The following is a 22,422-nucleotide window of genomic DNA, read 5'->3' as shown; positions in this document are numbered from 1 at the left end:
TCCAATGCAGATGCTTTTGTGTAAAATTATAAGAAGTGAATTGGCCAGTGCACAATATGACTCTATTTTAAGCTGAGCTTTGGGATACAAAACTTCCAATTAAATTTTTAAGTGAAAAGCCTTGTCATCCTCAGCTGGCCAGCCAGTGATGTGCGGTGATGACAATCCCAGAAGATGATATTCTTATCCCTTGTGTGTAACGCCATCACGATAGACCCCGTGGGGCCACGGCTGCCACACCCCAACTCCTTGGGCATTTCAAGTAATGTGAAACTTTATCAGACTCTGCTGTCGCATTTCTTCTGTTTAATAGTGCATCATTTTTGTCAAGTGTGTTGTACCTTGTCTATAAAAGAATATGCTTACACGGGCCAGCAAAATCCACCTTTTACTGTTACAAATGGTGCTGGGATCTGGGAAAACAGTTGGGAACACATTAATTGCTCTATGGACATCTTTGTCACTATTCTGGAAAGGAAATACCACATTTCAGATGATACAACATCTCCAAATATTTCTAACAAAAGGAAGGTTTCTACTTGTAACAGACAGCCACCCTGACATTTCAGTTCCTTCACTGAATGTTTAAGTTGCAATCCTAACTTTCTCTGAGCTACAGGTGAAAACTCATTCCACTCAAACTGCTTTTGATTTATTATGATGCCTGAAGTGAATTATGATGCTGTTTTTATAAATGCATTTATACAAATACTAAGCTGTCTGTGTGCATGCACACACACACTGGCTCAAGTTGGACACAGGGTGCTAGTGTAACGGCATCTGCCTGTGTTTCTGTGTGTGTGACCTTAAACTAAGCATTTCAGCTATGCATGCACGGTGTTCCTTGGCTGTTAGAAGAAGTACTGTGTGAAACACTACTATTTGTAGTGATGGCTTTAACTTTACATTTAGATATGTTTGGTAATAGCTGCAATCAACTGCCTTTTAAATAGATGTGTCTCCATTTGGGGGCATTTATAAAGTTTATGGATTTATGGTTTTTAAAGATTATATAAGACTCCTTGGAGCTTCCTTCTTTTGGAAATGAATTAGAGATCCTACTAAACTTTAGTATACAATCAGCCTTATTCAGGCACTATATAATATAATCATATACTCCTTTGAAACAAAATTTACTTTTAAAACTGCTCAGTGATTGCAGATCACTGTCTGTTTCTTTTTGAAGTACTCTAAGTAAAAGCATTTACACACCTTTCTGAACAGACGCTGCCATGTATATGTCTGTCTGGTGTTTTCGTTATTCATGCTCCATATAGCCACAATGGACCTGCCAGAATAAATCAGGTTTTTTGAACAGCACTATGATGAAAACATTGTTCTCAACTGGAAGTATTGCAGCTTAGAGTCTCAGACTGGACATAAACCAACAATACACGGTATGAAGTGTAAAAGCATTACTCTGTTTTTATCTAGTATATGAAAAGTAGGCATATGTGAAAACCGTACATCCAAGATGGAATGAGCAACTTACAGTGATGTTCATGTAAGTCTCACCTGTGTAACACAAAGGTCTCTGCACTGGTCTGTCCAGTTATTTCTGACTTGATGGCAAAGATATTTATTATGCCCGCAGTTGTGGAGTTCACTGATGCAGAGTTCTGGATTCCTGTCAATTATATATTTCTTTTTCCTCAACATAGCAAAAAGATTTTAGTACTAAACTGGCTGGGTGGGTATTTAAATTGAGCTGTGGGAAAATGCAATAGAGTGAGACTATTTAAATGACACTGTGAGAACTTCCTCACTGAAATGCCTGAATGCTAAACTGGTGGAACTATTGTACCTGCAGAGGTGAAAGGGTAATTTAGTTTTCATGGTCAGAAAAACATGATCTATGACTAAAAGACTTGTGATGGTATTTTTACAATAAGCACACCCCACACTGGTAAGAAACTGAAATGTTGCCAGTTTTAAATGATAAACTAGTATTAAATGAAAGCTCACCCCTCCTGGATATCCTTCATATACTTTAAATACCTTGTACAGAGCACTGTGAGCCCAACCCAGGAAAAAAATGCCTAAATGTGAGCAAAAAAACACATCAAAGGAGCAGCACTGCTCATGTATTTGAAGTTATGCAACTGCTGCATTAGTTCCAGAAGCACTGAAGGACTATTTTCTGAGGACTATATTCTCTTTGAGGTAAACAGCCAGCTAAATTTTAACTTAGTTATTATTATTCATGCAGTCACCTTTTACTGCATGTTTCTGTCCAAGCATCTGAGAAGCTACAGTACCATTCTGCATGCAAATAACGTCAATCTAATAAATTAATAGCATTCACTGAAAAAGAAACCCCTCATATATTCTAAAACACAAAATCCTAAAATATGTCTTTTTTTTTTTTTTTCCATCTTCCAAGGGGGAAAAGAGAACTAAATTAAAAACAAACCCTCTGTTCAAGTCAGGTCATCATGACACAAAGCAGTACAAACCAGTAAATCCAGCAATGCTGACAGTCTAGCCTGGCAGTATGCACACAGGCTTTTGAGCCATGGAAAGTTGGGAGGGCTTTGGATATTGGTTCTGCGGCTGCAAGCTGACTTATCGGAAGGAAAGAAAGGTCAGCGTGCCACAAACAGCGTCAGGCAAGAAATGTGTGCTTGGAGCTGCTTGGAGCTGCACTGCTGCACGGGTGGAGCGCAGCCCCATCCTCCCCTCCTCTAGGGATAAACTAACCTTAAGTTTTTCTCTACTGTAGAAATAACAAGAAAACATAAATGCAGTGCAGCTCAAGGAACAGCTGGAGCTCAAAACCACCTAAGCTTCAGTTTATTATGCACACATATAACCAGACTATTCCAAAGCGCCATGAAATCGATGGAAAGTTTCTCAGACTACATTTCCCTCTGTGACAGACTAGGTGTTAATAAACCCACATTCCCTCTTCCCTAAAGGCTGGTCAAAACTGTTGGTCCAGCTAAGATCTTTGAAAACATAAGCCAAGTGTTTGACCTTTTGTATGTCTTCAAGCACAGCAGGTACAACTGTGAAGCAACTTGGTGGGAAAGAGTAGGACAGCTTGCCGGGGCTAGAGGACTCTTCTCCACGTTGCATTGTCACAGCTCTCCAAGCACAGCCGGGCTGCCACTGCCAGGCACGTCAACCTCCAAAACAGTCTTTAAAAACTATAAATGTGATGCCTCTACAAAGCTGAGTAATGACAGTAGAGCTCAAAGGAAACAGTTGACTTCATGGGTTGGTTGGTTTGCTTCACTGATGTACTAGCAGAAGGCAATGCTAAAGGCCTTGGGTCAAAAATACCTAAACGGTACAGAATAGCAGAGGCTTAGCTTCAGGCATAGACTGCATCATTTAGTGTAAGATGAAGAACTTACAGTGATAGCTCAGACAAAAAGTTATATCTGCAATCTGCAGAAGATGGCAAGCCTTCTAATTAGTGCAACAGGTCTCATACCTTTCAAATGTAATCAGGCACATCATAAATGTCAAAAACCAAAAAAGTCCATCTACCGAAACCTCTTCTTTCTAGTGTGCAAAATGCAACATAAGATCCAGCATTGTTATGCCTTGTTCAGTATATTGAGAAGCACTACAAGATGTTTTAGTTTAACCTATTTGTAAAGCTCAGGTCAAAAAAAACCCTTAATCTTTAAACAAATATCAATGCAGAGAAATACAGACAACTAAAAAGCCTTGTGCTCTCTAAAATACTGAAAGAAAAAACTAGTTTGCTGATGGCTCTCTGGACATTGCCACAGTGCTGAAAAGTCACAGTACATGAGATTTCTATAGGGAAGGAAACAATTTTGTGTTTTGATCAGTGTTCATGGTGTCTGTGTAATCCAGAGCAAATGATGGTATCAAAATGGAGCCTAAAGGCAATTTTATTAACTGGGCTCAAAGCTGGAAGTTCTCAAATTAAACTATTTTTTTCAAACTTCAGACAATCATGTAACAAAGGACTTTGAAATCCATATAGCAGCCACATTTAGCCAAATGTGTTCTGTTTTATGTAGTGAATCTATCGTGACCGTGAAGTTCTGGGATTTTTTTTCTATGAGTTAGAGATCTTTAAGAAATACAATTTGAAAATGTTTTTAATCTTTGTTATCTATTCCCAAAAGACTTCTTTTTCTTGCTTTTTGATTATGCCTTTGAGACAAATATAGAGCATTTCAGACTAATCTGCCATATTTATGGGACGTGGTGACATAGCAGTCACTTGGAACCAATTTTAGAGATTGAATAAAAGGCAGATGTAGGCTGATCCGGGGCATTCCTAAGGCAAACATACTGCCTGCTCCTTTTTCTAATTTCAGAATTAGGGTGTTGAGGAATAATTTTTAGTGTGGGCAGTTTCTGTTAACAGTTCAAACCGTAACATAGACAGTCTGTTTATTCAATGGTAAATCACGTGGCAATGCTTAAACTCCCAAAGAATGCATGAAAATGTTGTTACACAAAAATGGAATGGTTGAAATGGACTTTTTTACTAAGCCCCACTACTACTGAATGCAAATACAAAGAAAAATAAAGAAAACAAAACTTCAATATGTAGAAATAATGAATTCTGTGTTATTTATTAAAACAATTGCTTTAAGGATCACAGGTAAAACTCAGATTGTATTGAATATGAAAGAAATTGCTTGTCTCTGGGCACTTAGGCATGACAGACCTAGTCATCTAACACAGAAGTCTGCTTATACCATTTTATCCAGGGCTGCATCTTTGCAGCAACTGTAGTGGGTTTTGTATTACTATGTGGGAATCTCAAAAAAGGTTTTTATCCCCAGTTGTAATGTAACAACTTCTTGATTTGCTTTAGGAAATGATAAATAGTAAGGATACCTTTAGATCTACCTTTAGTTGTTAGTTGTCCATTTTTTCAAGAATCAGGACATAGCTTTTATGAACAAGTAACGTCACTTATACTTTTAATGAGGGGCACCCTGATTTAATCAGGAATACTGAACTTATGTCCCATAGGACTTTGTTCACGTGACAAGGACATACCTATACAGACCAAGCTACACCCCATCAACAGTACACTATCACAGGATGGATGCATCCAGCAGGTAATGGGGAAGAGCAAAAGCATGTGGCCAGCAAGTACCCAAGTAAGACTCACCATTTCCTACATTGTTACAGAATCTGAGTATCATTTTTCGTGACTGGCAAAATTTGTCATATTTTAATAAACTCATAAATTCTTCTTGGGCTTTATCCATTTCTCTGTTGTTTGAATATATCAACAATTTACTGCCTTAAATGCATGAGTTGCTTCATATCCATATCAAAGGAACAAACACAATCACATTATAATTTTTCAGTCAAATATTCATTTCCATGGTAAAACATGACATTCTTTTTGAATGTATAAAGCTAATTTAGTCCAATTCCTCTTTTACAGTTACCCCAATTATCATGGCATGCCTTTAAAATATAAAATATGTAGCTCCACTAAATATTACTGAAATGAGCCTGATGTGTATCAAAATGTTTGTAGTCATATTTTCCATTTCTTTTTGCATTTAATCTCGCTGTAATTTGTTGTTAATGGCTGTTTGAGTATTCAGCATTGGAATCCAAAACATTAAGATTATTAAGAGTTGTAGTCAGTGAAAACATCTCTATTTAAAGCTTCTGAAATACAGAATTTTGAAGTTGATTAATTTAAGATCATCGCTAAGTGATTTAGCTTTAATAAGTGCCAAACTCTTAAGGAAAGTTACACAAACCAAAGCTTAGTGGGTTTGCATACACATTACTTCTGGTGTAATATACACTGAAATTTTCCTAGGCTTTCCAATTCTGAAGGAGAGCTGCACAGAATGGTGCAAAAACAGGTATGCTGAACTCAAGAGTTTCAATGCAGTATGAGCACAGACAAGAGTATGAATGTATACTTCACTTTGTGCCTAGCACTTTAGTTACTCATGAAGGTATTGCAGCGATGTCTACTTAATCCAGGACAGCTGACTTTGAAAGGATATTTCTGTGAGGCAGATTAGTTAATAAAATGTGAAATATCCATGAGAAAATGTGGGCAATATTTATTTTAATTCCTCCAAAATCTTGTCTTATGCACATGCCCACATGTACTCATGCACACAAGGTACTAAAGTAAGAAGTTTACACCATGTCAGAAATTTGAGAGTGTGTAATATGTAAGAAAAACGTGTAAGATAACTGTCCTTAGAAATCTGAAAACTCTATTCATTGTCATTCTTATGCATATCTAAAAAGCAACTAGCCAAGTTTACAAAACATTTCTTATGACTGTTGTGATTTTTGCAGTTAAGGAATCAGGAATTCACAATATGTACATCAAGCTTAAATGGCTTGTGTATGTTACAAGTATAAAGCAGTAGGCAGGGTAAGTATGACAAATATACTGAAGTCCTGACATTGCAAAATCTTGACCAAAATAAACAAACAAAAAATGACCCGGAAATCATCTCTATGATAAGAGAAAAGACAATTCACTTTTTGTGAAAGAGAAGAGGTTTCACCATCCCTGCCAGAATCTTGGGTAGCTGGGCAGCAATCACCTCTGACATCATCTCGGGGAATTCAACACTCAGTGCACGGGACTGGAGAAATGTGTTCAGACAGAAGAGATGCAGCTGTTTCACTAGCTGGATTTAATAAAATACAAACATGTATCAGGCTAACAGTAATGCAGCCAGATAAACACGCTGTCAATCACTTATCTCATACATCCATCAGCTGACACCATTATATACCTTCCTCTGTCACTCCCTGAATCAATAACGAGGGTACTTGCCACTCCCTATTAAAATATCCTCCCATGGCAAAAATCATAAATACAGCTAAATGGCATGTTATATAGAAACAGTGCCCCACTAATATTATACACTAGTATCATCCTCACTCATGACATGCACCATGAACAATGGCAATCACTAAAAAAGTATTCAATCTTTCATTTTATTCTCATGTTCAACCCATGTCTCAATGCCTTGTTCACTATATGCTATTCAAACCCTGCTCTGAGGGACGGCATTTACTATTTACTTCTGAGCTTTTCCATGGTACTGATGATGATCATATCTGGGTATGCTGCAAACGTTAAAATCCATAGGCTCTCATCCCTTGAAAGCAACTGCTCAATATATATGACTGTTTCACCTCTTCTATCTTTTCTGAGAAGTTCCAATTTTACAGAAGTTTTTCTTTAAGACCAGTGACCTTCATGTTGTCAGATATCATACTATTTCTGCTACCCTAGGCTTTAACGACACGCAGCCTCTCCAGTGTGATGACCTATCTTCTCCTTCTATCTCCCATCACTGTATCAGCCCGAGCTGAAACAGGGACTTGAATGACGATACTCTACAGACCAAAAATTACCCTAACCATCACTTTGCTGGGTATTTTGAAGCAAGTCTCACTCACTCATTTTACTATTACTTTAAGTATTTGAAATTAAGAAACTGACTCTACAGCCCAGTACTCAAAAGTTTTCCTCTGGATGCTGTGACACCCAGATTGCAAATTGTTACTCCAGGTTAACACAGGAAGACCTTTTATCCCAAGCAAGACTGATCCATACAGGTTCCTTGAGCACAGGGCTACTATGAGGTAGCTGGTATACTGGTCAGGACTTTTTGCAAGTAAAAGGTGACTGACTGAACTCCAGGGAAGGGTTTAGCACTGACAGTCCCAAGTGACAACTGCAGCCTGACTACCAGTAAATACTTACAGTTAAGCTCCATATCCTCCCTTCAGAATTTGCTATTGTCTACCTTCACCAGTAAGGACGCTTTTTGTACTTGTCTCATTCTCATTTTGCTGGTATCTGAGATGATGTAATAGCTAAATGGTGAATATAAGTTCTGCAGATAGCAAAAGCTGATGGAGAGGTTTGTGCAGTGGATCAAAAGACTCCAGACCACCTGGTAAACCACTTAATTATCAATATTGTTACCTCTCTTAACTCCCATAAATGGGATCCTTGAAGGGTTTTTTTTCCCAAACAGAAGGGGGAATTAGTGACAATGAAAGGCTTTAGATGAATAAATGAATTTATTCATGAACAATTAAAATAAAATGCAGATTTGCTGAGTGCAGAATAAAAACGTGCACAGACCCCATCCTTCCCTGAACTCCCTGTGAGCCCCTCACAACCAGCACCGAACTCAAAAGTGCTCTTCCTAAACTATCTTGGTGCCACTTCCCCAACACTTGCTAAAACCATCAGGTGTGGCCCTGTACCTCTGCTTTTTGCCTCTCTTGTAGAGATACACAAGCCATTAGAAAACAATGTTCACATGGGCAAAGGTTTATACGAAACATCGTTCCTCAGTCTTAATGGATGTTAAGCCAATAGGGTACATGCTGGATTCTCAGAGATGTGGAACGGAATCAGCTGCATCTTTTAACATGCTTATGAATCTCTATGATATCAGCACTAGAGTTCTCAAAGATTACTCAATTCCCAAATATAGACAGATACTGAAAAAATGGCATAGAATATATACATAAAACTAGCTGAATTAAGGTTGCAAAACCAATCTTGGTTGTCTTTCTCTAATTCTTAGTAGCCTGACTTTGCAACTTGAATGGCCTATTCTTTGCATTATTTAAATATTGTCATGAACGTATATACAGACGCACACACACATACACGCCACCCCCTACCAAAACCCAGAACTGTACTAGTTACCTTACAGAAATAATGAAACAAAATTGTAGCATTCAAATGCTTGTTTCTCAAATACTTAAATCTTGTATACCATATAATATATAAACAATATATATTGATGCTGAATAGATAGCTATTTACACAAATATACACGCTAAAGGACAAATGTAGGGGTTTTTCTTTTGTTGTTTTGAAATGTTGACTAGCCACTTTCCATAAAATTACTTTTAAGAAATACTAGTTCCTTCATATATAAAAAGCAAAACACATTAACAAGTAAACTTACATCATGCATGGAATCCATCAGTTTTGTAAGTTGATAGAAACGTTGTGAGTTGGCCACAACGCCTTTCTGGCGCAAACCAATTGCCTTGACCAGTTCTCTAATGTAACTTGTTCTCATCTCATCAAATTGGCTTTGACTTCTTAGACCTTCCAAAGGAACTAAAAAGAAAGTAACACTTGTGTTGCAATTTATTCTGAAGGCAATGAGAGAAATTTAAAGTACAGAAACACTTTATACTATTTCACGCTGTGCAGTGCAATTAATTATTATACACCAGGTACTTCTTCCTGTTCAACAGTTACTCCAGAAACAGTGATACAATTAGTTAAAAGGATATACTGGCAATAATCAGTCAATTCTCTTAATTGCTGATGTCTAGAAACAGCCTTAAGCTTCAGCTACACCTGTCTGCTGAAAATAAGATGGCCAAAAGAACCACTCCTGTCCTTGAGGAAAGGTGTTATGGACTGGCTCATGGTTACACTGCTGAGGGTCAGCCCTCTTCACAGCGGATTTATGTTAGAGAGGTCTAGCTGGAGTGCTTCAAAATGGAGTCAAGGCATGAACTAACAAGTCTTAAGTAGCGTAGACAGTAAAGCATCCAGGGCTCAGGCCTCCTGTTTGGACCTCTTTCACTTAACAGAATAGATCCACTACCAGTCTTAAATGTGAACAGCTTTTTAGAGAAATTAGCAAGGACGACCAAATAGTTGAACTCACTCTTCTCTTAATGGTCATCCGTGAGGACCAAAATGAGGACATGGAGAGAACATTCAGAAATGAACCTGTTCGTGACTGCTAGTGATAAGACCGTATTTGATCACTGATGATAAGTGTTGGTAGCATTGTAAGGAAACAGGTGTAAGCTCTAGACTCTACCTTCCTTGACATGGCAGAGTGTAATACACTAGTCTTATAATTTATGTTGTCAAAGGCAACTAAGAAGTGAAAAACTTGAAGAAATGAAACTCGAAAAAATATTCCCATCTGGCAAACAAATCTAAATCCTTGCTTCGCTATAATAATCATACATTAAAACATAGTCTTGTTTCAAGCATACTGGTTTTGAAAGAGCTGTTAAATTTCTTCCCCCTTCCTTCCTCTCTTGCCAATGACATTTCACACTGCAATGTCACATTTAACATTTTGTATTCTGACAGCAAGCAGGAGGAGAAGGATTCATTTCACCAAACTTTAGACATTTTACAGTATAGGGACTCCATCTGGGGGTGGGGAAAAATCAGGCAAGTCTTGGGCACAAGGCATGTTCACTGTTTTGGAAGTATCCTTAGAAAGAAATTAATTATTCTGTAGAGATGCTTATTTTTCTCCACGGATGCTAAAAGAATGTCCCGGGGACTAGCTCACATAGTTTAAAAAATCACCTGCTAGTTACCTAGGTATCTAGTACATCTTCAATACGGTATCAGACCATGACTAATATCAGGCCACAATGGATTTCATTTGAATCTTTTTTTAAAAAAAAATTGAAGCTTGATTCATAGTGACATTGACTTACTCAATATGGTAACACCTAACTTTCAGGTGATCTGTCACTTTCTGGAATTAAAACATAAATAAATGTGTGTACTAACTCTGTACAATGCACTAGACACCTAGGAAGGGAATTCTTAAAAGAGAAGCCAGCCAAAAAGGAGATGGCTGCACAGAGGTTGGACCTAAACCCACTCCCTGAAAGAGAATTCGGTAGCAAACCCTGCACTGACAGCATCACTGCTTTCCACTCAGAAATCATAAACCCTGTTCTGAAATCAGTTGTCTAAGTCATGTCTGGTTCCTCAGAAAAATGTAAGGGGAAAGGAGACACTTCAGGCAAACATATTAAAATAAAAATTCCCTCACCTTGAGCCCAGAGAGAGCTGACAAGGCAGAAGTTCAAATCTCTATTCTACCTGAGTTAAGCAGAAGTCTCTTATTTTGTAGGAGACTGCCCAAGAGAGGAAATGATCCCATTTGCCGAGGTTGTCTCTTGCTCAGTGTCTCCTCAGACAACTGAATGTCTGGGGTAGGAAGGGAGACACACATGCAGAAAATAGAAAGTTTACTTTAAAGATAAGTGTCTAAACACTGAGCTGGGCTATGGAAGCCAGGGTCTGACTCCTAACTAAAACAGAATTCAAACAAAAATAAAAATAGAGAATAGAAATCGTGACTGCTTCCACAGAAAGTACATTTATAACACCATAACTAATAATAATCCAGCTTTTAGGGATGCCATGTTAGCTTTTGTTTAGCAGCTGATGGAGATGAAATGCTGGATGAGGTGGGCCTTTGGTTTGACTCAGTATGGCCTCTCAAGTCCAGACAGACGAAGGAGGCATCTGAAAGCGTGCCTGTCACACCTACGTCAAGGGTCTGAATGGAAGGGACAAGTACTGGTTTGTGGAGAATGCAATGTGCTTAGGAGTAATGCAAGGAGGAATACTCACAGTGGGGAAAAGTTATGTCATGGAAAAAGAATAGCTTTATTTTCAAAACCTGGATGGTTCTGGGTATGTCTTAACAGCAGATTTACAGACATCTATGAAATCTTCTTCATAGAAAGTCACATTCTGATGGAATTTAGGGTTAGGTGGATGCTATCCTTGACTTACATCTCTAAACCAGCCATTAAGTCCTTACATTTCCCTTGTGAATTAAGTTAAAAGATCTCTTCCAGCAATGAATGGCCTGTTTCCCCAGAATTCTGCAAAAGCACAGTCACGTTCCCGTCCAATCACAAAAAGTTCCACTAAGCTATTTTTTTGAGTGAAGAATTACAATGTCTTACATGCACAAATGCAACTTAAGCACAGGTAGCTCAAATGTTCCTTCCCCCTGAACATATGTAAAGAATGCAGATGCTTTTATTCAGTGGGAAGAACCCAGCCAAAATCTTATGCAATAAGATTTTGCAATTCCTCTAAATCAAAAGTCTGGAAAGTGTTAGAGCTAGAACTGAACTTGCTATATGCGTACTTCTCTCTTTTTTGGCATAGCTCTACTTTCTTAAATCACAGTCTTTTTGAACTATTCACAGTATTAGTTCCTAGATGGATATGGCCTCTGCAAGACGGAGCCCTATTTAGAACTTATGGGGCACTACTACAACACAGATTGTTACATACAGTAAATGAGGACCTGTAAAATGGAAACAATTGCAGAAAATAAAAATGTTTGTCCACTTTTTGCAAAGACTAATTCTGCTTTCAAGACAGCTTTAAAACTGTCACACGTACAATATAAAGAAAACATCTAAGCCACAGCAAACTCAATGGAAAAACTGTAAAATCAAAAATAATGTTAAAACTCAGGCTGGGGGGTCCATTCAGAATTAAAAATGTATCAAGACTGACATTTAGATATGTTTAATACAAATTACTGTTTCTTCAAAATTATATAAAAAGTAAAAATCAGTTCATCTAAACAATAAATCAAACAGAAGACAGAATGAGAGACTAAAAGTTCAGGCTTGATTTACTGTTAGTATATGAAAGCTTGAAATGGCCATACTTTCACATCTGAAAAGGATTAAGGTGAATACCACGACTAAAATAAAAGTAGTCTTAAAAACCACTTTATAGTAACAATGAGTTTGTAAGGTTTTTTGAAAATAGTTTTGTGGAATTATATTTATACAGTACCAAATGTTTACTAAATGTCTCAGCAGCAACGGTTAGGTGTGTTCCTTCTCCCAAAGATCTGACAAATTGTTTTTTCCTATAGGACAATAAGTGCAGGACAGAACAAAAAGCAAAACTCATCAGCACATGTAGAAATACTTTCTTTTTTTTTTTTAAAAAACTCATTTCTTGCATATATATAAACATTTCATCTTAAAAATGAGTTTGAGCGCAACGCAGTTGATAAAGAATGGTAGCTTGAATCTTGTTAAATTAATGCACTCGTAAATGAGAGGGATTGGACCACTGTAATGGTTTTTTGAATTTGATTTGAACTGTCTTGGACAGAAAAGGATAGCTGGAATATCACAAATGTATCTAAATTTCACCGAAATTTAAAACTTCCCTCTAAGGTTCAGGTAATAGACAAGGGAGTTCATTTGTGATGATAACAAGGTGGAAAACATTTAAAATAGGAATATATTCAGATTCCAACAAAGCAACTGGAGTTATATCAGAAAGGGATTTTTGTCCACATTATTTTTATTGCTTTAGCAGAGTATATAGTATTTTACTATTATTTTAGTAATTTTTATGTTCATATGAGCTAAATTTAATCTTTACTGCTTATGCTCTGCTGACACCAAGGTTTTTTTTAAGCAAGAGCTTATGCAAATACCAGTGAAGTACAGCTTAAGAGGGAATAATTTTAGTTCCTTATCTTTTACTAAACTTTGTACAACCAACAAGCAGGTTATGTAGGATTTGCACATCTCTCCTGTGACTCCGTAAGTGTGTAGAGAACCAAACTTCAACATTCTTCCAATTATATTTCTCAGAGGTGCTTATTCTCATTTTGAATAGCACCTGTACCATTTTAAAACTTTCTATTTGGGGATTCATAACTAACAATTAGGGCCACAGCAGATGTACATTTTAGTATTTTAGAAAAGGTTTTGGAAGATAACTTCATCAACTACCACACTTCCCATTTAAAGTGGAATGCAGCTGTATGCTGGATTCCTTAGATGTGTATGATTAAAAGTGACCATGGATTTTGTTCTAGAGAAACAAACCAAAGAAAAACATTTCCATTTGTTTATGTCTGTGCTAAACTCGACCTATTTATGACTATAAAAAGTTGAATAAATGTTCGTATTCTGTGCCATGTCCACCTCGCTAATTCCTTTGAGTAAGCATGTTTTAAGTTCTTGGCCAAATTTATTAAATATTTTTTAATAACATTTCTAATGCTTGTAACATTTTTTTGCCTGTGTAGAGTCATTTAAGCTGAAGAGCTTCCAGGCAGAAACACTGCACACATGATTTGAAAATGTGTAATATAGTATAGCCATCTATCAAAAGGGATCCAACATTTCCTCAGTGTCTTTATACAGAATAAAATCAACAATGAATCACAAATTACTTGTTCCTTATAAACACTAGAAAAAATATTTTTAGGTGTTGAAATACTAACATTCCTCCTAAAGAAGTTTCCATTTGTTAAGCCAGAGAGCTTAGCAATTGTCAAGTTAAACAACATGGTTCAAAACTCTTTTACCAGTGATATGTTTCAAAGAAATAAAAGTACCTACTTGTGTTGAGAAGTAACAGTGCTTTCATACATAGGAACTCTTCTTGGCTAACTTGAAGTCTGACAAATTCCTGTGGGAGTTGCCACATGGATAGACACAGGGAATAGAACGATGATTCTTTCATCCTCTGTCTTACACCCAGAAAAGGTAAAAAAAAAAACCAAAAAACATGAAAATAAAGAAAAGGAAGGGCTCCAGTACTAATTGTTTGAAGGAAGTGCCTTGTTAGCAGTTTAATTACCACATTACAGAAATTAAAGAAAGAGGTTACACACATAAACAATTTTCTGACTGTTTTGTACCTACACTAGTTTTTTAATCGTAATGAATGTGCTATTATTTTGGATGTTTAATCTGTTACTGCTGCCCAGAAAAAAAAAACACCTTGGAGACTTTCAAAGCTGAATGCTAACCACCAAAAAAGAAGGAGTTTTATTAGTTAAAAACACCCTAATGATTAATGTGAAGTATTTTTTTTCTTTTAGAGGTTGACAGATTTTTACATTCTCTGAAAATACTTCAAAGCATAAAATTGAAGATAAACCTGAAAGTTTATAGAAAACTATTCCTTAGGTTTTGCAAAAATGTCTGCATCAAAATACTTTGTTGCATGTCTAACATTGTTCTGCTAAAAGCAATGATATAATTTTGTAGCATTTTATGCCGCTAAACAGTTAAAAATGTTACATGTAAATATATACAAAAAGTTTTTAAGTAAACTTAAGACATTAATACAGCCTTATCTAAACTCCTGCAGAAGTAAATGGGACAAATCACACAAGGAAATACATAAAACTGTTTAGTTTTTTGCAGCACTTCGATCTTGCTTTTCTTGTTGAGATTTTGGTACACGGAGTATATTTTATTGCAAATATTTATTAGGAAGGCAGTTTTCAACTGAAATGACTGCAACAATAGCACTACAAAGTTTGTAATCTAGACTAAATTCATTGTACATCAACCTGAAGATCCAGTAACTTGGGCTAATTTTACAAAAGTTGCATCTCAATCCAAATGAATTAGGTAAATAACAACAAGATTAAATTTTGCCCCCCCTGCCCCTTACAAAGTTCAGATCAGCATTCCAACCTGACTGCAGATAATACCCTCAACAATGAAAACAGAGTATATTTTCCATGAATAAAAGACTTTTCTCAATGCATTGAAGTTTTTCCTTGCTATTTAAAGTGTTGCTGTTATCTTAAATGAAAATTATTTCAGCTTTGTTCAACATCTGGTATCTCGTACCAGCTCTTAAATGACTTAAACACAGAAATTTAATCTGTTAGATCTTAATGGACTGGTTACTTCTATATCTACTTTAAAACTCCCTCCTAGTCCTTTCTGGTAGTCTCTGTTCCTAATTATTATCTATGAAGAGTGATAGCAGCTTTCAGGGTATGCTTAAATGCTGTTCTTATTCATGTTTTCAGACACTGCAAAGTATAAGTAACAGTAAACCCTTGTAGGGTTTTAATACTAATTCATAAATTCTTTGTCAGACTAACACTCCTGGCTTTCTTGGTCTGAAACTGATGCTACCAAACAAGTCATTCCCAAGGAGCACTACAACTCAGTTTGTTAAATGACAGATTGGTGTGAAACAGTCTTTGGATTGTGGTTTCATGGTCATTTTGAAACAACTCAAGTGTGTGTTGCCCCTGTAGAAGGAATTGCCATTATCTCTTCCCAGCTCTAGGTGTGCACTCCTGCTATTCTGGCATTAGTGCCTGCACTCCCACGTGGTGAGTCAGGTCAGGGATCACCTCCACCTGGTAATTAATGGCTTTTTCTGGGGTATTTCTCAAGCATACAATTTCCTTATCTGTTTGACAGTGCAGCCAGATAGTGTTTGATCCAGCTTAAGTGAAATCATGGGGATGCATGACCAGGGCAGGGAGGCAGGTGGAGTTAACTTTTTCGGCGGTGTTCAGCAGTTACTTTTGCATAAAGCGATCGTGAAAGTACAATCTTAGACATCATCATAGACAAGGAAGTTGCTTACATTTTACTGATCGAAAAGCTAACTTATTTCCCAATAAATAGCTGCAGCTATGATTTAGTGTGCCAGTTACTTTTCATGTCTAACTCTTTGTTTATAACGTTTCTACTATGACCCTGATGAGATGTTCTACAACCAAGAGAAGGGTATGTTGTCAGTCCACCTCCTTCTCAATGTAGGTGGTCTTGAGATGCAAATAAGCTGCCTCTAAGGGATTATAATCAGGGTTCATAAATCTCAACCCTGGTCTGGAAGAAGGTACTTAAGTCGTCTTCACAAGGTGGCAGCAGCGGTCCACATGCAGGGTAATACCCCAAGACATGCCATTACTGCCTAAAGCCACCTCACTGTGTTCCTTCTGAATGTAACCATGAGATATATCACAGACTATGCTGGGACAGAATACAGTGAGAAGTTCTCTCAATCTCATCCCTTCAAAGTATTTCAATTTGTACAACATAATTAATACACATGGGAGAGGAAAGAATTCATTACTCTACAACCTCACAGTGATTTACAGTCATCTGGAAGAGAAAAGGTCAGGAGCTACAGGGCCTGCTCCACCGAGTATTTTCTACAAAGAACTTCACTGGCAAGAACTTGCAGGTCTACAGATTTTAAATTCAGGTGCCTAGATCTTCTGCAAATCCACCTCTTAATCCTTAAACAGATATGTCTTACAAGAAAACCTCTTTAACTTTCATCTCACTTCATAGTAGTTCTTTTAGGATTTTAAGAAAAGATAACTGAGAAAAATGTATTACAGAAAAATAAATAGGGAGATTAAATTACGTTTTACTGTTCCTGGAAAATTCCCATGTACTATAACCAAAGTAACTAAAATTACAGCTTTGACCATATTAATTTGCAGAGCTGAAAAACTGACAAAGGCTAAAATGAAGATTATCAGAATTAATCAGCATAGTGAAGGAAAATCTAAGCCAACAATCCCCCCCTCAAGCCAGAAAGGAGAAGTCTCACTTATTTTATCCGTGATATTAAAACTCCTTCTTGCTCAATTATTACAATTTTCTAACAAGAAATGTACTTCAGAAAAGTAGAGTTTTATCAGAAAGTGTCAAAACTGAGTATTTAGTATTTGCAAAAACCACCCAAATGACAACCAAAGAAAATCCCACTTAGTTCCATTTATTAAACATTAACTCATGTCTTATTCAGATGAATTCAGCTAAATCTTTGACAGCATCATTCTTTTTTTTTTTTTTTTTCATTTTTCTCTTAGATAATTAAAATACTGTTTGAACTCCTTTTGTTTGGCCATGTCAACAGACAGAATATCTGGGATTCCCACAAAACTCTTCCCAAAGTTACTGAACTTCAATATGATCAGAGGACTTTCCTCTGCTGTTAATTTTGAAACAGAACAAGCAATGAATGAAATCTTGGCCTCCATGAAGTCACATTCTCATTGACACAGATAAGTTCAAAATGTCATTCATATTATGCAACAGCAGAGTCTACTTACTCATTTAGAATCAGATCTGGTGCAAAATATAACATTTGACCACTGACATGTTTGTATGATCTCCATCCCATTGCAAAAACCATTAGACTCATCCAGGAATACTGGATGAGGGTTATCTGATCATCGATATGTAAATTCCGAAATCCTGGAAATTAAATTAAAAGTTAAAATACTTTATAATTTTCATTTAGACAACAGCTGAGTATGTGTTCTGAGATTAAAACTTTGAGCTATAAAACTGAGAACACCTACAAAGACAAGTGCTTTTGGGGACGTAGGTCTCAAGTTTATATAATAACTGGCTATCTCACTTTGATAGTTAACCTCTTGTCTTTTTGTTCTGATCCAATATTTTGAAATGATCAAACCAAAATTAACTTTAGCAGTCAAAAGTAACTATTTCAGGGAATAGGAATGCATCTCATTTTCCTTTGGTAAAAACATGACAGTTTGTAACATGATGACTGTAACCAACTCTTATTTAATATAGATAGCTTGGACTTCAGTGTTCTGAACAAGAAATACAGTTGTAATACAATAAACATCCACATATGAATATCTTTCTTGCATTTAACCAAAGAGAAGCATATTGTTGTGTGTTTGCTTTTGATAACTTTCACTCTTTGATAACTTTAAGGATTGCTATGAATTATCTGAGTCAATCTAACAGCTTCCTGCCACTGAAAGCAGTGGTCCTGTTCATTACCTGGTCCTGTTACCTCCTTCAAGCAAGTTTTGGCATTCATGCTACCCCTCAGTGAACTGGTTCAGGTCATGAAGCCATCAGAAAACTACAGAGGGCAAAAAAAAAAAGGTTTGCTTTCTTCTCACTTAATGAGATGAATCAGTTCAACCAAGAGTTCTGATAAGCGCAAGCTGCAATGGGGAAGAGCAGTGATAGGGACTACCCTTTCCTGCAGCAGTGAAGTTTGAAACTGAGCTCACATGAAACTGTATTTTCCAGGCTTTCTACTCAATATATTGGTTTTTATATATCCCAGGATCAGGCCCCTATGACCATACAACACACATACATACATAACATGGATATTTTTTGGAATCCATGTCTGGATCTTCATAAATTCAGTTACTTCTCATTAACAGTCTATTTGTGAGCTGCTTAGTCCTAACTGGCACTATTTATTACAATTTTTCTCTGTTGCTTTCAAAAATACATTTTAATAAGAGTAAGAATAAAGAATATGCAGAAATATAAACAATTTTTAATACCAAAAGAATTAATAGAGTAGGAGGATTTGGGGTGGAAAGGCTGCTATAACAATCACAGACAGGAACTCTTTTAGGCTTCTGTTGTGTTTTGGAGTGAGTCTAAATATTTAGATGCATTCCTTCAAAAGTACCCTCCTATTAGAATGTATTTGATCAGATATATTATCTTATGAAGTTAATCATTTTAGAATTTGTTAAGAATTAATTAACAGGCAGACAATAATATTCTCTTTTGACTGCTCATCCTATGACGTATTTGCTTAACTAGAATTTACTACATACAAGAAGTGCCATTACCTGGTAGCAATTTAGACCATTTGACTACACAAAGAAGTTGCCTCTCACAAAGATGATTTAGACTGGTCAGCAAGGAACTTGGTGTTTCGGGTTTTGTATTGTCGTAACCAGCATAGACAACTTCTGGCTCAATGCCTCGTAGAACACTTATCATTGGGGGAACAAACTGTATTTCTTGATTTGGAGAAAAGGACAGCCTTTGGGTTAGAGACTGGCTTTCATCTTGAAGGGCTGCTGGCTGCTGGAGTGCGACATCTAATGTTCTCACAACCTTAATTTTGTTAAACTTTTTAAATTTTCGACCTGAAAAAGAAAATTTTTGATCTTTTAAAAAGAATTAACCAGAAACATTAATTTTTTTCCAGTAGTGCTAGATTACACTTTTAATCTATAGAAGGAAACTGTAACTGTCTTCGGAATAAGTTTTTTATTTTTTGACTATTTATATAATTAAGAAACAATCATGGAAAATTCTTAAGAGTTTCTCCCTCCATATCCTCCTCCCTTCACTAAGAGATGAACAGCACCCACCCATTAAAATTATTGCCATGAATTCTAGGTTACAGTAACCTCGTAAAGTGTTTTCTGGTTCAGTTCCCACTGTTCTATCATATGCTGACAGCTGAGCCAGCTGGCTCTATAATACAGTTTCTATTCAATGTTAATTAAGGATACTGTTTCTTTTTTCTAATACTCAGAAACAAAAATGCTAGTAATTAATTACTACACACAGAAATTCCTTTTTTCCAGTTCCATAAAGGCATTTCAGTCTCATGGCTAAATTCTATTTTGACAATCTCTAATGTAATATTTTCCTCCAGTTTACCAGAAAGAAAACAGAATTCAGGGGATGAGTGAAATGCCAACAAACACTGTAAAACCACATGTCAACACTTGCAAAACTCTTCACTTTCTAAAAAATAATTCCTCTTTCTCAGTATTTGCAATTCTTATTTCCATACTGCAGTGGTTTGAAGAACACTAACTGAAAAAAAATAAATAGCTGAACTGCTTTCCCAAAGTAAGCACAGATACTGCATCTGGCATGGCTATGGAAATATACAGATCTCTAGGTAGCAACTGTTCAAATTTCTTTCATGGAAACAGTCTGGCAGTGCACCATATAGACACAGAAAATCAAACCTTCAGGGGTTCAAAGACAATAACCCTCAAAGACAATAAATTACCATATTACAAGTTTCAATAAAAAGACAAATCCATGTAGAGGTGGGTGCATGGAACACATTTGCTTTAAATAGATCCTCAAAGGTGATGAAAACCCTGTTAGATCATTAGTTCCGCCAAACAAGTTTGGCTTTGTGAAAAAAGGGATAAAAAAATGCAATAAAGATACTGATACTTATGGTCTGATTTAAATGATGGTAGAACAGTAAGATGCAGGGTGATGGGAAAAAAAATTGGTAAATCATTCTGCTAACAAAGAAAAATAAAAAGTTTACATGTTTCAACCTTAAAGAAAATAATAAGGAAGGAGAAGGTTTTGCTCCAAAAACCATCCAGAAATCACGTGGATATTTTCACTTGTAGAGGTGTTGCATACTTTAACAGTAGAAAAAGAGATGCACCAAATTTCACTGGATGAAAAGAAAATACATGCCTATCAAACTGCTGAACCACTGAGAAACTGCATTACAAAATGGCAATATGCAAAAACCACTCTAAAAGTAGAGGAGGTGGAAGGTAATAGAAGCTTAACAGCATGCATCTATTTGAATTAAAAACCAGTTCATAACATGCATATCAAATTGTCTCTTGAAAAATGGTATTTTTATTTACAAGTGAAAGATTAGACAAGGGAACTTATCACATCCTAGAGGAAGGGGACAAAGACTTCGTCTCTTACTGCCTTCTTTTTTAGTTAAAAGTAGTGCTGCGCTGTCAGAATGCAACCAGTACACCAAAGAGGCCCTAGGACACAGGAGTAGGGAAGCACACCTAAACTTCGGCACATGCTCTGAACTGCTTATGGAAGGAATCGAGAGATGCTAGCATAGTCAGGCTTATCTATTACTTTCCTCTTTGGAAAATCCCAGTGTTCCAAACTACACACTAAAACAGAAAGCTTCAACAAAAATGGTTTTACTTAGGAACACGTCTATTCCATTTTCTTCAGGTGCTCCCACATCATAGAAGATAGCAAATTTTATGAAAATCCAGTGTCTCCATTTTGGAAGATCTAGGATGTACACTTCAGAGAATTAACAGGTAGTATAACTTCAAGCAAGATTAATACATGAAACATGGGAAGATTCTTATGTCATTTCTAAACATTTTACACAGAACAAATTCTATTACTTTAATGACTCTTGATATACACTGGCATAACTGGAGGCAGAATCAATCTTCCTGTTTGTGAACCAGACAGGATTGAGCAGATGAACACAATCTAAAAAGCCAAAATCTGCTTTTTAAAAAAAATAATTTTGTGTTATCCCATCATAAATATGCATGTTTATGCATTTCACATACAAAAAAGTTGTACACAGAAGTGCTAGACTTCAATTTAAATTAAAACAGTATTTAAAATCCAAAGGGCATATGCTGAACAAAGTTTCAAGAAACAGACCTTATTGATAGTATAAATATGAGCGATGGGCTCTTCAGTAACATTCATCATCCAATGAAGTCAGGGGTCATACTCCCACTAACTTAACTGTGAGTTTAATTAGCTTAGTATCAAGTGCCCCAACAACGTTATGGTCATTTTATCACTTCTGGTAAGAATACAAATATTTCTGATTAGCGACTGCTTAGTAAAGAACCAAACACAAACTTACACCTTATGTTACAGCCAAACCAAAAGAATAGACAATATATTACGACAAGAGACCTAAGGCCAATTTCTATCATAAGAAAGCTATACATAGTCCTAAACGTGCTGGGAATTTCCCACTAACTATTGTTTAGGCATGAAGGAAAACAGAAGGAACAATATATTTGATAGTTCATAAATAATGATTTCAGGTATTTTCTGAAATAATGGCTTCAGATACTTTTACAGTTCAGAGAACAAGTAAAGAAAGAAACCAAACAGAGTGCTTATGACATGGAAATGTTAGTAGTTAATAAGTACCCATGTTTCCAAGTGATTGCATGTATCAGAATTAATGTCACCCTGGTTTGCAGAATTGCTTATGTGTTTATTTCTAATTATGTTGCTTAACAGCCACCAGTAAAGCAACTCCACTTGTTACCTATCTACTGGAGAGGTGACTACTAACAACTCACA

At 36.4% G+C, this 22,422-nt stretch overlaps 1 protein-coding gene across 1 annotated transcript in view; it reads right to left on the bottom strand.

The window, feature by feature from the left end:
* Positions 1-1,247: 1,247 nt before the first annotated feature.
* Positions 1,248-22,422, bottom strand: part of PGR (progesterone receptor) — a 43,652-nt gene continuing 22,477 nt past the window's right edge. The window contains exons 5-9 of the mRNA XM_030043061.2: positions 19,173-19,475; positions 17,646-17,790; positions 14,158-14,288; positions 8,940-9,097; positions 1,248-6,623 (exon numbers count right to left, since the gene is read on the bottom strand). Of these exons, the coding sequence (XP_029898921.1) occupies positions 6,468-6,623; positions 8,940-9,097; positions 14,158-14,288; positions 17,646-17,790; positions 19,173-19,475 (893 nt within the window). The 3' untranslated portion in view covers positions 1,248-6,467. The remainder of the gene's footprint in view (positions 6,624-8,939; positions 9,098-14,157; positions 14,289-17,645; positions 17,791-19,172; positions 19,476-22,422) is intronic.

This window comes from Aquila chrysaetos, chromosome 19 (assembly GCF_900496995.4).
Source record: "Aquila chrysaetos chrysaetos chromosome 19, bAquChr1.4, whole genome shotgun sequence".
In the NCBI taxonomy this organism is placed as follows: Eukaryota; Metazoa; Chordata; class Aves; order Accipitriformes; family Accipitridae; genus Aquila; species Aquila chrysaetos.
The sequence above is the reverse complement of the archived record's forward strand: the minus strand, read 5'-3'. Positions and strand labels throughout refer to the sequence as shown.